We start from the raw sequence: 16511 nt of genomic DNA, 5'->3' as shown, positions 1-16511 counted from the left end.
TTTTTATCATCAATATGCAGTGCAAGATATTTATGAATATTGGAGAACCTACTGCCAAAATCAGATTATTTATTTGATTGTAAAGAAACCCCAACTGACTCTGTGCCTCAACTTGCCTTACTGACAGAAAAAGGAACTTGGGGAAAAAAAAAATGTCTGACCCGAGCAATGAACAACATGCACAACAAATGCAACACTGCGAAAGAACTGTGAAAATGATTCCTTTCATTGTCTTTTTTTTTTATCTTTTGGCATAATTATTTACTCTTAGCTGCGCATGAATTTAAACCTGACCACTCTACATCACAGAAAGTGAAGCATTTTGTTTTTCATATTTTGTCAATAAACACATATTTTAATAATTGTTTTTCTTTTTTTGTTTTGTTTTTGTGGGTCCCCCGACAAAAGGAGGGTGGACCTGTAAATTCACCCTTGTCCGTTCGTCCGTTCGTCTCTCCACACTTTTCTCAATAACTACGCATTGAAATTTTTTGAAATTTTGCACAAACATTAAACATGATACAAGTAAAAAAGTAACAACGGATTTTCCAGGAAAACCCCGGTTGCCCTCTTGCTAGGGGTGGCTTCGGGTTAAAATGGCTAAAATTGACACTTTTGTGCTTATAAAAAAAAAATTGATGCCTTGGAATTTTATAAAACTCTCTGAAAGTTTATATAATGTTGTTTGTCTATATTTCACGATAACTCTTGGGTGTGCCCCAGGGGCTCTTTTAGGGCTAGTAAAAACAGTTTTACCATATTTGCCTAAAATTTTTTGTGTATATCTATTTAGCAGTTTTGCATGGTGCTGAACTCAAATTTAGATATGTTAAGGCCTAAAACTGCAGTTTGTTCATTTTCATCAGGAATTGACGTCCTCTGGGGACTTTTGGGGCTAATGGGGAGGGGGGCTGAACTTAGTCATTTTTTTTATGCCTCGTTCACTGTGCACTCACGGGGGACCATACATGCTTCACTTTTTTTTTTTTTTTAATTGAAGTTATTGTAAGGGAAATAACTGACTATGAGATTCTTTTATTCCGAAGAAAATTTGGCTGAAACTAATGCAAATTATAGGAATTGTATTTTTTATTAAAAAAAAACAAAAACAAAAAAATGTAAAAAAAAAAATAAAATACAGAGTGGCCTATTTAAAAGTAGCCCGGAGAGAAGGAACATTCTTTTATTGTTTAAATTACCTGCAGTGTTATAAAAGATGCTGGAAGTGTTCCCCGTTGACATCTATGCATTTCTGAGCACGTTTAACAACATTTGCAGATATTGCCTGTTGATCTTCTCTGGTGATTCTCCTGATATCATTGGTAATGTTCTCCTTTAGTTGATCTAGATTGTGAGGATTATTTGCATGAACTTTTTGTTTTAAAGTCCCCCAAAGATAAAAATCACATGATGACAAGTCCAGGGAACATGGTGGCCATAACTTTTTGCTTATTGTTTTCTCTTCTGTTATGACGAGATCCCTGGCGACACCAGATGATCTTGCTTTTCAAGTAGAGGATGGGAGAAGATGAGGCATGGGGGGGGGGACATACTGACACTTGGTCAAGGAAAAACAGATGTTTATGAGAAGAAATAGGAATATTTTGATGGGAAAGAAATAAATGAATAAATGATAATGAGATTCTCGAGTTGGCAGAAAAAGCAATACAGGGTCGCCAGCCGAAAATGTTTGACTCATGGAGATAAATAGTTGTCGCTTATCACATCAAGGCCGGGGTGGGGTCTTTAAGAGAAAGACAAACGAGAATTTGTTCCGATATAATGGGTTTTAAAAATCTGTTAACAACGAAGAGGTTGTTTTAAAACCCTGTTGAGTGACATGGTCGACCTGGAGGTGACATGATAAGTAACACCTCAGTGCAATGAGGGTTAAAAAATCGGTATAGATAAAAGCCGAGAGAAGGAGTAGAAATTAGGGAAAAGGAAAAGGGAATACAAATTGATACGATAAAAGAAGAGAGAGGAGGGGAGAGGAAAGGAAGAAAGAATAACTCCAAAAAGGTGGACGGAGGAATTACTGTTTCGATAAAAACAAGACACTTAGCTAATTGGGGTCTGTTTTCGCTGATCTCTTCCCGTGGACGGACGGTAGATGAAGAACGGAGAACTTGGTAAAAGAAACAAAACTGCCAGCCCCCTAAGTTGCATAACCAGGCAGTGTGTAACTATTATATTGTAAAGTCAAAGACAATAATCAATTCTGTGTTAACCAATTAAGTTTTGACTTTCTTTTCTTTGATTGGAACGCCGTTGTGAATGCAATATATTTCTCCGATAGCCTAGGTGACGGTTGGAAGCTGATTTGAAAGCAGAACCAGAAGGAGAGACCGACGACGACCCGAAGATGAATTCGACCACTAGACAAAACCACGGGTAACGTAACGCCACATGTATCGGCTACGGGTGCATTTCAATCACGAGCCTATGCATCTGAGCTGAGCTGCACTGGGGAGCATTACACTGTAAACATGTCATGAACTCAGTGGTCTGTGAGGCATGTAGTGCCATCTTGTTGGAAAAAGAATTGCATTTTGTTTTGTGGTGTCAGTTGGTTGCTAAGGGAAAGAGTGATGGAGGTATTTTTAAATGGGTCACTCAATCTGAAAATAAATTTAGAGAAAGATTAGAAAGACTGGGCTACTTTTAAGTGGGTCGTTTAATCTGAAAAACTATTTGAGAGGTCGGGCTACTTTTAGTTGGGCCATCTCGTATATATTTCTACTTATATATAAACTAGCTAGGGTGCTCGGCGTTGTCTGGGTTTTTGGAGGTGTGTTGAGTAAAAAAAAAAAAGTGGTAGTAGGCAGGCAGACTTGAACCCGTACCGTGAAGGAGGAAAAAGAATGTGAAAAAAACAAAAAAAAACGTGATGTCTTTGCCATTACGTCCATTGCCAAACCGGAAGTGGCGAAGGGTTATATTAAGGTTAGTCAATCGAAAAGAGGGGGATAACTTTCGAAAATATCGGCGAAAAAAGCCCCCCCCCCCCACTCGTAGAGAAGTGCCGAGTTGAGAGTGAAGGAATTAATGTTTTTAGCCAATTTATCGATATTTGTCATCTGAAGGATCGAGTTATACTGATCTCTTCAGCTCAGCCGAAAGTTTTAGGCAGACATACAAACATATTTAAACAGAAAGATGAGATTTGTTATTATGATTTAGCTTCTCGGTCGGCTCACTCCTTAAAACTTTTTATATGCTGTCTAAATCATAATATCTATGACTTAAGAATGGGGATCGTGGCTATCTTTAATTTACCCGACTTTTACGCGCTATTTTTTGATCGCCACATCTTCGTTACACTTTTCAGTATAAAAAAAGTGCAAATGATAGGGGGGGGGAAACAAACTGGCTTGCAAAACTAGGTCAAACATCACGCGACTTAACTTTCTCGCACCTGTCAATTTCACTTTATAAACGTTAAGACCCTTATCACTTCCTCTCCCCTTGTGGCCAAGATGGTTAGGTGTCAGTGTTTTTTTTCCCTTTCGTTTCTACCTTCGCGTCAAGGCTTTGGGTTCAAGACTTTTCTTTTTTTTTTTTTTCCAACTCCAAACACCTGTCCAACTTTTTCTTTTTTTTTTAAACAGGGTTGTTATGATCTACCCCCCCCCCCCCAAACACACACACACACCTCCAAACACCTCAGCATATAAAAAGTTTTAAGGAGTGAGCCGACCGAGAAGCCCGGTGAAAAAAGCCTCTGGCGGACATACACAAAAATGTACACACACACATTTTCGCTTTTATATATATAGACTAGCTTAGGTGCCCGGCGTTGCCCGGGTGTTTGGAGGTGTATGTTGAGCAAAAAAAGAAAAAAATGTAGGTAGCAAGCTCGAACCCGTGACACGAAGGCGGAAAAGAAAGTGGAGGTGTGTGTAAGGGTGTTAGTGGAGCAAAAAAAACAAAAAAAAACTTGTGAGCGCAAAAAAATTTGGTAGTAGGCAAGCAGGCTTGAACCCGTACCACAAAGGAGGAAAAGAAAGTGGGGGGAAACAAAAAAAAAAAAAAAAAAAGTGACACGTTAGCTGCTGCACCCATCACCAAGCTGGAAGTGACATAGGTTTAAATTAAGGTTAGACAATCGAAAAGAGTTGATGACTTTTGAAAATATCAGCGAAAAAAGCGACCCTCCCCCCTCCCTGTAGAAAAGTGCCCAGTTGAGGATGTAGGAATTAATGTTTTGGGTCAATTTTTTCGATACTTGTTATCCGAAGGGGCGATCTTTAAAATGATACTGATCTCATGAAAATATGTTGCGTCTGTTGAAAGATTTTGCAAGACATATAAACATACATTTAAACAGATGGGTGAGATTTATATTATCTATAAAAGTGAACATGTCTGTGTACATTTCCATACGCAATAACTGTCAATTTTTAGTCTACAGACTCGAAATATTATATACAGGGTACTGAGATTTGGGAAAATCTATGTGATCGGTTTATGGCCAGAAATTTGGCTGTTAAGGGGTCAAAATTCAACGATTTGACCTTTGAGAACTCTACCAAACTCCTCCGACAATGTGGTGTCTAAACACTTGATATTTTAGATATAGGTTCCTTGGACATGGATCTAACTTAAGTTGATTTGTGCCCAAAACAATAAATGTTAAGGGGGTCATAATAGGGATCAAAGTTAAAAAAATTGACCGTGTTTTTTTTTTTTGCTTAGCATACATCTCCAAACACCTGGGCAACGCCGGGCAGAAATGCTAGTAGATAACTAAATCAGATTCTCTGAGAAGCCTTTGCCAATTTTTTACTTATGTATTTTGTCTGGGAATAAGCAGATTTTGTTCTGGAAGAAAAAAAAAAAAAAAAAAAAAAAAAAAAAAAAAAAAAGAGTCAAAAAATCATTAATGATTACATTTTTTCATTTAAAGATAAAAATTTCAACTATAAATAATTTGGACATTTTTATTTTTCAATACAAGGTTTATTTTTATAATATATATTTTTTTTAATGCAGCCAATATGGCCACCAATTTTATTTTGTAAGACAAACTTTTGTGTCTTATCAATCCTGGACTGACAGAAAGATGCACAAAGTGTTAAAAAAAAAAAAAAAAAAGTTGACAACTGAATGCAGTTCCATTTTTCTTGTCAATCATGTGTGTTGCTGATTAACTGACAGAAATGTTTTCATTTGTCCGATCAAATCCAAAGAAGCAGAAATAAACAGTTTTGTCATTTAAAAAAAAATCAAGTTTGGCTTATTTTACGACACCTCAACCTATTCTTGTGAAAACGCTGAACGATTTAGTCAACACATCCGTAGCGTGCAGGGAAGGAATTATGGAGTCCTACCATTACGAATACTAATGTGTAATTTAACAACTGATAAGATTCCAACTCAATATAGCCGACTCCATAGACAGAATTCAGTTGTAACTGCCATTCTTTCATGTAATGTACAACAAAGAATTGAAAATCTATTGCAGAGTTGGGAGTTCTGAGCAAATAATTTTACGTACCTTGATAAGCCATTCGTATAACAGGATTTAAAGAAGGGGGTGGGGGGGTGATTTTTACATATAATGGTGCATATCACATGATTTGGAGAAGAGAGAAAAAAAAAAAAAAAAAAAAAAAAAAATGGCTGATAATCTTCTCCAACGCACTAGAATTTCAGAAATGAGAAAATGCTGAAAAATCACTTCAACTTAAAGTTTCAGCAAAACTTTTGTGGGGCAGGGGGCAAGGGTTTGGATTTTGGCCAAACAGATAAAAAAACTGAGGTGATTATTTAAAAAAAGAAAAAAAAAAAAAAAAGAAAGCCTTTTCTTGTTCCTGTTTAAAACTAACTGAAATTCATACGAATTGCTATTAATCATTTCATTCATTTGAAGTTAGGAAAATTATTTTTGCTTCAATGATTCAAACAAAGATGATTTTTAAATCTTTTTTTCTCTCCACTTTCATCATCCAAATTTAAAATCTGTATGATTTGAAAGGTAAAAATAAAAAATTTGGTTATATTTTTCTGACATTCTAATCTTGCTGATTTCCATTTTTCCAACCATTACAACTGTTGTACACTTTTGACCATCCTCAGGATCGCTTCGTTGTTGTTGGTCACCTTCTGGGAATTTCCAACTGGACCGTTTTATTGAATTCGCAGGAGGTAGATTATTCTTGTTCTGCATGTCTTCCTCGGGTTCAGATCTAAATTACCAGACGATGACTAAAAGACACTGTAATGAGGTCGATGAATACAACTACAGAAATGGTATGCAACAATGGCAACAACAAGATAAAGAGACGTGCAAAATGTGCTCAGAAAATATTGTTGAATTCATTACGTTGTTCATCCTTTGGTGGTAAATAATTCTGTTAAAAATGGAGACGTTCATCAGAAGTGAAGACCTCATTTATTGACAGTTTTTTAGGGGAAGGCAGCTGGATTGCAATTGGATTAAATTCTTTCAGTGATTTTTTTTTTTTTTGTAAAAAAATTTAATATTTTCTTCCTTTGAACTGCTAAACTTTGGAATTCCCTCCCTGTTTCCCTGACCGTACTAACCTGCAGAAGTTTAAATGCAATGTGAACAGACATCTTGCTTCTCAACTCCCCACACGATCCCAAATAGTAACCCCTTTACATTCCTTGTCTGAAGTAAAAAAAAAAAAAAAAAAACATGTGAACTGCATCCGTTCTAATTTCTGTCCCTCTTTGGATGCACATTTCAAAACCCGATACAATAGAAGAAATACAAAAGTCATAGCACACAGACATCTTGCACCCTGTACAATTTACTTATTTACAAAAAAAAGAGTCCAGTTTTCAGAAGTTCAAAATATATGGACCATTTCCATAGTTTACATGTTTAACAAATAAAAACAAAAATTGGGTGTTAAAGTTGAAACAATCTTGTCGTAAAAAAAGAAAAAAAAAGAAAAAAAAAAAAAAAAAAAAAGACCAGAAATGTTTATCATTTATAACCCTGTATCACTTGTGATAATCCCCACACGCTTTATGAGGAAAAAATTTTTATATTAAAAAATTTTTTTTTTAAATTTGATAATTTTTTAAAATTTTTTTTTTAAAATCAAAAAATAAAAATTTAAAAATAAAAATGTTTTTATCCCCTCTCAAGTAAATAGTGCTTCATTGTTCTGCTTCAAGCTCATTGTGAAGCATTTTTTTTATAGCAGTGTTGTATGCCATGGAAAAACCCCCAAAAACTGTTGCCTTTCTAGATTCTAGAAAGATAGCATTTTTAAAAACAAAATGTAGCGCCAAGATGGCTGTATTTTCATTTTTAATCCCCATTTTTTTTTTCTTACCCTGACTTTTGTGCCATGCAAGAAATGGGAATATTTCAACTCTTTTTCCGTTTGCATAGATACTGCTCACATAAAAATTGTAAGTGAGAGAAAAAAAAAAACACTCTTTCTTAAAAAATTTGCTTATTCAGCATTTCTTATCAAGTGTTCGATCCAAGTGAACTGAGCAAGTCTCTAGGGTGTCCAGAGCTTGGTGGACACGTAGCTGCTACAATCTCTCTGTATTTCGTTTCGGAGACGTGCATACGAGAGCCCCCGTTGGCCGAACCAAGGGAATGGTGCATAGTCGGTTGGTCTTTACGTGGCCCACTTATAAACACACCTCCTTGGCCACGTTGTCGGTTGATGGCATGTTGATGCCGAGATTCATAAAGATATTTCTGAAAATATAAAAAAAATTTTTTTTTTTTTTTTTAAATCATCAAATGAGGAAGTATTGGCAATTACATTATCAATCAAAAGAATATATATAAACCTTTGGAGAGGAAATGGTTTTAATGATTTTTAACTGATAAAGAGTGACTAAAGGGAGGTACTTCATTTCTCATCAATTAATATTTGTGATGATTTTTTGTGACGCTGGACGTACGGACAAGTAAATTAATATTTAGATTACTGTTCTTATCTCAGATGTTAGTCTCACGTTTTAGCTAATATAAACTTTTACCTTCTCCAGACGAGTCTTGCCAAACTTCAGAATCAGCATAGAATTTCAAACCAAACCCTTTATTTAATCCACACGAGTAGATTATTCTCATTCTGTCAGCCATGACCAAATAGAAATCTTTAGTAATTCTTAATATTGCCACTAGTGAGCATTGAATTTTCAACTTCAAGAAAACTGTCACTTAGAACTGATATATTTAACACTTTTATCCGTTGTACTACAGGTTCACATGGAGAATTCTTGCATAAATTTTGAAACAATACAAGTCGCAGTTCTGAATTTTTGAGACGAGGGCTAATCTTTTGTATTACTATTGTTCTTATCCTGAGTTTTATTTATGCAACGTTTTGGGCGGTGTAGCCTTTGACCTTCGTCAGGCATCTTGGAAACCTCTGATTATTAAGTAAAAAAAAAAAAAAAAAAAAAAAAAATATACAAATTAAAATTTCAACAGTAAAAAGAAAACTGTTATATATTGACGCTTCGCTTATTATACTTAAGATGATGAATGTTCTTTTGTTGTTCATGTTATAAGTAAGAATAATTGTCTTAGAGTGATAGACAGTCTTATTATAAGCGCAGTCTTAGAAAGAGTCTTATTACAGTGTTTGTCGTTGAGAGAGAGTCTTATTACAAGTGATGCTGTTGAGAGAGTTCTAGAGAGGGATGTTGTGAGAGAGATTGTTTATGTTATGAAGATTCATATATATATTAAAAATATGTTCATTCTTAGGTTAATAGATGTGTTGCTATGTGAAGCTCTTAGTGTGAGGAGATAGTGTTCAGACATTGTGTAGACATGTCTTCAGACAGTCTTAGTGTAGATATGAGATGTAGATTCACATTGTGGATATGAGATGTGTATGTCACAACATTTTATAACACAGACATATAATAACAATTCACTTTACCTTTTTGTAAGAATCACAAACACAAAGACGAGCTTTTATCAAAACACATGATGGGTTTATTTCTTCACGACCGGCCGTGGTTTTCATCGTGAAGAATTCAAAGCTTCACATTTTAGTTTCAAAGTGACGTCTCGCTTCCTAGACGTTCGAATTCCCAGACCCTCTCTGAGTTTCTCACTGACTAACTCCCTAACTAACTAACTCTTACTTCCTATATTGATAAATCCATGCATGTCCGGCCACTTGAGCAAAATTCACGTGTTTCAACATGCGCGACTTTGCACGTTTCCGACATTATGATTTCCCAATAACCTATTTTTTCTTTGATGTTTTTACAAAGGAATTCAACCTACATATCTAATTTATTTAACCCATATTTTATTATCCACATTCTTTCTAACAATTGAATAGTTTATTTATTATTTATTTCATCAGAATTAACAATTTACTGGACATTCCATTTAAACCTATTATAACTATTTAAAACTTATATCCAAGGTTCGATTTCTGCTTTCTCTCATTTTATTTTCATTTTAAGTAATCTCTCTATTTTTATACTTACATGAAAAGGGGACAGCCCTTATCATGTAACAAAAAAATCCCATCAAACTTTAAGTTACCTCGTCTTGTCAACCAAATTTTTTTCACACATACAAAGAAAAACTCCAAGAATACAAAATCATCTACCAAGCAAGTAACCTTTTCACTTTTCTTTTCTAAGATGCCTGACAAAGGTCAGAGGTTACACCGATTGAAATATTGCACAAATAACACTCAAGATGAGAACAATAGTTTGATGAAAACAAGTCATTTTAATTGCAGTTCTTCTGCTTGAACAAGTTGTAATATCTTCAAATATTTATTCACAGGGGTGCTTACGTATTTTTGCTACCACACTATTTTTAAATAGTTCTTTCAGGTTAAATTCAAATTTCATGATCTTTTTTTTTTTATTATTAAATTGTTAGGTGGAAGCACAGAATAGTTACAAAATACTCTGTCCTCCCCATGGCTTTTGAAATAACGTTATTTCAGCACGGTACCAAAAAATACATAAGTACCATTCACAGAGATTTCTAACTTATCATTATAGAAATGTGTGTGTATAGACGTTCCAGTGCGTTTGTTTGTTCTTTTTAAATAATAAATCACCACTTATCAAGGCCAAAAGCCACTGAAGGATAAAGACTAATACAATGAAATGACTGTCAATTCAGTTGCAAGATGAAGAATGATCAAACAGGATCTTTCATGAAGGGATTCTGCTAACACTGGATATGCAATCTGCAGGGTAAAATGTTCAGAGTGAAACCTGACTGGTAAGGGTTGAGAATATGCGTTGCATGGATGGGAACTCTCATGAGAATGATGTGATGCCTAAAAGACAGGCTTAGATCTGATGACCTGAGAGGAGGATTAAATCTGAACAGTATAGGGAGATGTGTACAGAACAGGAATCTTTGATGGTATGGTTGCAAGGGAATATCAACTTCACAGCCTCCAACCTTGTATTTTGCAGAGAGGTGTAACCATCCTCCCACTTCACCTGGTAGTCTTAAATAAGTCACTCATCTGGCACTGACTAGGTTAAACGTCGCTTAACTTTGATGATCTAACAAGAACCAGTGTGTCAACGTGATTATGTCATATGCAAGAGAGGAGTTTCAGAGTGCATGGAAGAGTTTGAGAAAATATTTTAAAGTAAAATGAGCGATAAAAATTCCTTTTGTGTTTTTCAAGTCTTCAATTGTAAATCTGCCTGTGATAGAAAAGATACTTTCAAAAATGCGAGGAGACATTTCCAACAGAAGAAGATAAGTGTTTCCTTTATTTGATGTTGACCGCCAGTAATGAAATAGGACTGAACATGAATGTACCAAAATTATTGGCCGTTCTAAAGCCTTTCAGTAAGTAAAAAAAAAAAAAAAAAAAAAAAAAAAAAATGCCATTTACAACTTTAGTATGATAAAATAACAAAGATGCTGTTTCATAGGAATGTATGATTCTTTAAAAAAAAAAAAAAAAAAGAGAGAGAGAGAGAGGCGAATCTGGGCAAAATGAAAGAATATTAAATCAAGTTTTCTTACTCGTCTTTCTTTAGGAATTTTTCCAAGAGCTTCTAATTTAGCTCGGGCTTGGCGCCGTTTCAAGATTCGATGATATTGTTTGGCATTTACGTATAATGGTTCTTCTCCTGTCTCTGCAGACTGCAACATTCAAACAGAAAACGAAACAAAACTGATAAAAGTCAAATCTAGACAAAACATTTCAAACTTAAAAAAAATATTGTTTCATTTCAGAAAACATGAAAAACAAAAAAACTCAACTTGTTCAAGTTCTTATTCATTTAAAACATTTTAAAGTTGGAATATAATCATTTTTCAGTGTTTTGCTGCAGAAAGTAAATATATCTAAAAATTTTCTTTTTGTTGATTGCAAAAAGATTTCATCCATGACTTTGGAAAAAGCTGTTTTTATGCTGCAAGAAACAGGTAGAACCTTAGTAAGTTTTGAATATTAGATCACCATTTGTCTAGTAAATATTTTTAATTCTTTTTCAATAATTCTTTTTCAATTTTCATTTTTTTTTTTAATATTTAATTCTTTTTAAATATTTACTTTTTTTAAGTATTTAATTTTTTAAAAAATATTTAATATTTTTTTTTTTTTTTAAATATTTAATATTTTTATATTTAATTTTTTTTAAACTCTTTCTCACCTCAAACAAGGTATATTGCCACTGGAATGTGAGGGGTTGGATATCCTCACAAAAAAAAAACACAAACTTATGTTTAACTTTCCTCTCATCAGGACGCAAGTAAAAACAGACCCTTACATTATGGTCGGGCAATGTTGCATGTCGAGGATAGAGAGGCGAGTGATCGACATTGGAACTGGTGACAATGTTATAGAAATAAAGTTTTTTGATAACGGAAGAATGTTCTGAAATAGGACTGGAATTTAACATAAATTAAAGCATATGAATTATACATTTCTGAATAGTTGGGCACAAGGCCATCAAAAGTGTAGGGAAAAAAATGAAGGTTATTAAGCTTTCAGTTATTTTATACTATTCTATAAGCTGATATAAATCAAACAATTAAACTTAAGAGAATTCTACTTACATTGACCATTGGAAGCTGCTGAGTCGAGACTTGCTGTGAAGGAAGATTAATCACTTGAATCCCTGGAATAACAAAAAATTAAAAATTATTTAAATACTAAATGGATGCCCTGCATTGCCTGGTCGTAAAATGCGCTTAAACATGATATTTAAATTTATGCAGATTGCATATGTGTTATTATAGAATCAATCGTCTATTGATTATTATATATTACGAGGAGTAATTTGCCCGTTGGACTAATTTGCAAAAAAATTAAATAATAACGATAATGTTTTTCATCAAATTCCGTCTGCGTTTGTTTACAATATCACGTTAGCTGATATTTGGGCTTGACGATCTTAAAAATAATCTTTATTCTCTTATAGATGAAAAAGAATTTTTACAGGGGAATATTTTACGTTACACCAGCCAAGTTTATACTCGTGTAAAATAGTTCCCTGTAAAAATTCTTTTACATCTATAAGAGAAGAAAGACTATTTTTTAGATCAGATTTTCGATACTTATCGGATGAATTTGCGTACAAAACCTATCTAAGAACACTGCCAGACATATAAATTACCTTTCGGAACCCATGAAGAAAGAACTTACACACAAAGTGACTTTTATAGAAGAGTAGATTTTAAATCTTAGGAAGGAAACATAATTAAATTGGGTTAGGGTTTAATTTCATAATCAAATTATTTTGTGAAATAGAATGTTTTGAAGTATGTTTTAATACTTGACACTAATTGATTACTAATAAAGAACAAATAATTAACGTGCAAAGAACACACGCATATATACATACATGCTTGAAGATGCATAATTTAATTAATATTTACTGGGGGGGGGACGTTGCTCGGGCGTAAAATATACTTATTATATTTTAATCCGTCCAAATTTTGTATATATTATTATAGAGTCGTGATTTCAAAAGTTAAAAAAAAAATTTTTTTTTAATTTTGGTGCCATCAGCTAGAATCGAAACCGAAACTACAGCATTCAAAGCTAGTGATATTACCTCTGTACCAACGTGACATGCATCTAAACCGATTAAAAATTAAAAATATACTAAGATGAATGTACAAAATGTTTAATGATTTTTTCAATTGTGACCCATTTTTGACCCCCTTAAAAAACAATTTACACCAGCTAAACACCCACAAAAGAATGGTCCAAAAAAATCCAATCATTTGAGATCCCTAGCATTACTTTGTGACTTTTAGTTTCGGAGAAGATAGAGTTTGAAAATATGTAGACAGACTGACAGACAAATATATAGCCGCTTATATATTAGATTTGTAGAGAACCTAAGGGAGAGAATTCAGTATAATTGCACACAATAACTTCCCTTTAATGTCTTGGTGAGTAAGGGAAAATGTAGCCATTAACAACTTTCTTAGAATACGTATTTTCATAGAAAACTAAGGCAAAATAAAGTATATTCACGCCAATAACAGAGTTCAAAGAAAAACTAAAAAGAATAGGCTAATCTGAATCCGGTGTCAGACGAATTGCGAAGTGGGTCTGACTTTGAAAATCTGACAAGATAACTTTAGAATTGTTAAAATATGTAAGAGAAATCTATAACAGTGTAGTTAGTTTTAAATAGGCAAACTAAGGCTAGCTTATATATGTACTGGGTGGAACAATACATTTGTCATCCTAAAGAAAACAAGACTACAGTTTTATTTTAAAACTTTTATTGAAAAAAAAAAAAAAAAAAAAAAAATCAATTCAGGTAACTTGATTATGTAGTAGTTCTGACATCTATTTAATGTAGCCGCCTTCGGCTTCAATCACTGTCTTGATACGGGTCCAGAATTGGGAGCATGGCTTTTGCACAAGTGCCAGCAGGAGTTTAGCGAATACTCGATGGATGGTGGTGATCAGGTTGGCTTTGGTGTTGTTGGAGGTCATGTTGGTGATGTTCTCGACGTATGACCAAACATAGTAGTCTAACGGGTTCAGGTCAGAGGTGGGGTCAGTGAGAGAACTGTACAAAGTCGTAGCACTGTTTCTGAAGCCAAGCCTGGGTCTCTTTGGATTTGTGAACCGGTGCAGAGTCCTGCCGCCACACCCAGGGCCTGCCAGTGGCCATCTGATTGCACCAAGGGATCACCACACTCTTCAGCATATCCAGGTACACTTTGGTGTTAACTTTCAAGCAGACTTTCGAAGATGTGGGTTGGCATGATGTGGCCCTCACTTGAAACCACACCAAAGACCATAACCGTGGCCGGAAACTTTGTTTTCATCAACCTGAGCATGTCCCGGTTATTTGTGGCAATCCAGTGATGCATTTTGAGGGCGCTGGCAATGGTCCTATTGTCATAACTTGGACTGATAGAGAGCAGGAGTTGTATAGTGGCGCATCTCTGATTTCACTCATTGAACATTGTATCACTTTCAAGCATGAGAGAACGCTCCTATCGTTCTTGGGGTTTGTACATAACTGGCCAACTAGTAGATGGCCTGAAAAAAAAAAAAAAAAAAAAAAAAAAAAATGGAATCAGGTCATTTTTTCTAAGGCGACAATTTCATCGTTCCACCCTGTAACTTCATTTGTTATTTTGATTTTAATAATTTTATTTTTATATTTTCATAAACATATTTATTTTATAAAGTTAAATAAAAAATAGACTTTCAAATTTCAGAAAAAAAAACAAGACTTATTTCAATAATTTCATAAACATATTTATTTTATAAATTTAAATAAAAAATAGACTTTCAAATTTCAGAAAAAAAAAAACAAGACTTATTTCAATAATTTCATAAACATATTTATTTTATAAATTTAAATAAAAAATAGATTTTCAAACTTCAGAAAAAAAAAAACAAGACTTATTTCAATAATTTCATAAACATATTTATTTTATAAATTTAAATAAAAAATAGATTTTCAAACTTCAGAAAAAAAAAACAAGACTTATTTCAATAATTTCATAAACATATTTATTTTATAAAATTACACAATAAAAAGTGCACATAAAGACTGTTAATTTTTGTTTTCAAAAATGTTCTTTTCTTATATTTTATTTCAATAAAATCACTTCACAACAGAAATACTGAAGAACAATAAAAGTGAAGGAACTGATTTGACTTGTCACCGCTTCTAGTAGCGCTACACTAGAAATTAGGCAGTACGTTGGCTGATTACGACCGACTATAATAGAGAGTGTAGAGAGGGGGAGGGGGGATAAAAGCGACTTACCTTGAGGCAACTGAACTGGTTTGTTGTTGGCATCGACTAACACAAATGAAGTTTGTCCATTAATGTTCACCTGATTTAGAAAAAGCATTTGAGGTATGCCAGCTCCAGTCGCATTTGAAACGTTGTTCTGGACCACAGATTGCGTTTGAATGACATTGGCACTTTGTTGTTGTGGTTGCTGCTGCTGTTGGACAAGTGTCGGTTGCACTTGGACATTTTGCACCTGAACCCCGTTGCTCGACTGCACTACTAAAGGCACTGCATTGGCGTTGATTGTGGAAGTCTGTGAAGAGGGAGGTGTAGTCACAAACGATGAGTTCGTTAGGCTTGTGTACACGGTATTCGCAGATTCTGTTACCTGAATGAAGGAGGAAATTCTTTTAAAAAATGAAAATATAAAAGCAAACGTTTTTTGTTTGTAAATTTTAGAACGATTGACTTTATAAATCTTATATTAACGGGCTCAAAGTAACAACAAGCACTGTGCATGCAATGTCCCCTCCTCCCTCCACATCCATAGTCAATTGTTGCATAGTAGTTGTGTCATGTTCTATGGCAATAAATACTGGACTCTCACAGTAGCATAACGCAGACACACGTATGCAAATGCATACAAAATGATGTCACTGGTAAAAAAAAAGAAAAGAAAACAAGTGAAGCATGCATGGTCCCCCATGAATGCACAGTGAACGAGGCATAAAAACAAAAGGACAAAGTTCAGCATTGCACCCCCCCGCCCCCATTTAGCCCCAAAAGTCCCGAGGGGATTCAATTCCTGGTGAAAATGAACAAGTGGTGCAGTTTTAGGCCTTAACATATGTAAATTTGAGTTCTGCACCATACAAAAAAAGAAATGACTAAGTCCATCATCAGTATGATTTGTTTATGAATGTGTATGTTGGGTTAGGGTTAGAGTTAGGTAACTGATAAAAAAAAATTTCAAAAAAATCTAATGGATGGATAAAAAGTTATAGGTGTCATTTTTGGCCATTTTGGGGCGTTTTTGACCTCTTTTAAGCCCCTGGGGGCGCAATGGGAATTTTTGTAAAAAAATTCTTTTATTGTGCACATCTATTTAAATGAAATATAATTTGTGGCAAAATTTCAGGAAAAACTAATGGACAGTTATCTGGCAATAGTGCAGACTAACGGATGCATGGACGCCACTGAAAACATAGGTTTCTCTCTCATAAATAAAAAATCTGTTATTTTTATGTTGTACTCTGCCATATTTCTTTTCATTCCTATTTTGTGGAAGCCTTTTAGAATTCTAGATTTTCATGTAGTGCCAAATGTTTTTT

At 34.2% G+C, this 16511-nt stretch overlaps 1 protein-coding gene across 1 annotated transcript in view; it reads right to left on the bottom strand.

The window, feature by feature from the left end:
* Positions 1-7363: 7363 nt before the first annotated feature.
* LOC145246144 (uncharacterized) overlaps positions 7364-16511 on the bottom strand; it is a 33353-nt gene continuing 24205 nt past the window's right edge. Inside the window, exons 3-6 of the mRNA XM_080107993.1 lie at positions 15211-15568; positions 12017-12078; positions 10979-11098; positions 7364-7693 (exon numbers count right to left, since the gene is read on the bottom strand). Coding sequence (XP_079964119.1) covers positions 7454-7693; positions 10979-11098; positions 12017-12078; positions 15211-15568 — 780 coding nt within the window. The 3' untranslated portion in view covers positions 7364-7453. The remainder of the gene's footprint in view (positions 7694-10978; positions 11099-12016; positions 12079-15210; positions 15569-16511) is intronic.

This window comes from Euprymna scolopes, chromosome 23 (genome assembly GCF_053919585.1).
Source record: "Euprymna scolopes isolate OS-2025 chromosome 23, ASM5391958v1, whole genome shotgun sequence".
NCBI lineage: Eukaryota > Metazoa > Mollusca > Cephalopoda > Sepiida > Sepiolidae > Euprymna > Euprymna scolopes.
The sequence above is the reverse complement of the archived record's forward strand: the minus strand, read 5'-3'. Positions and strand labels throughout refer to the sequence as shown.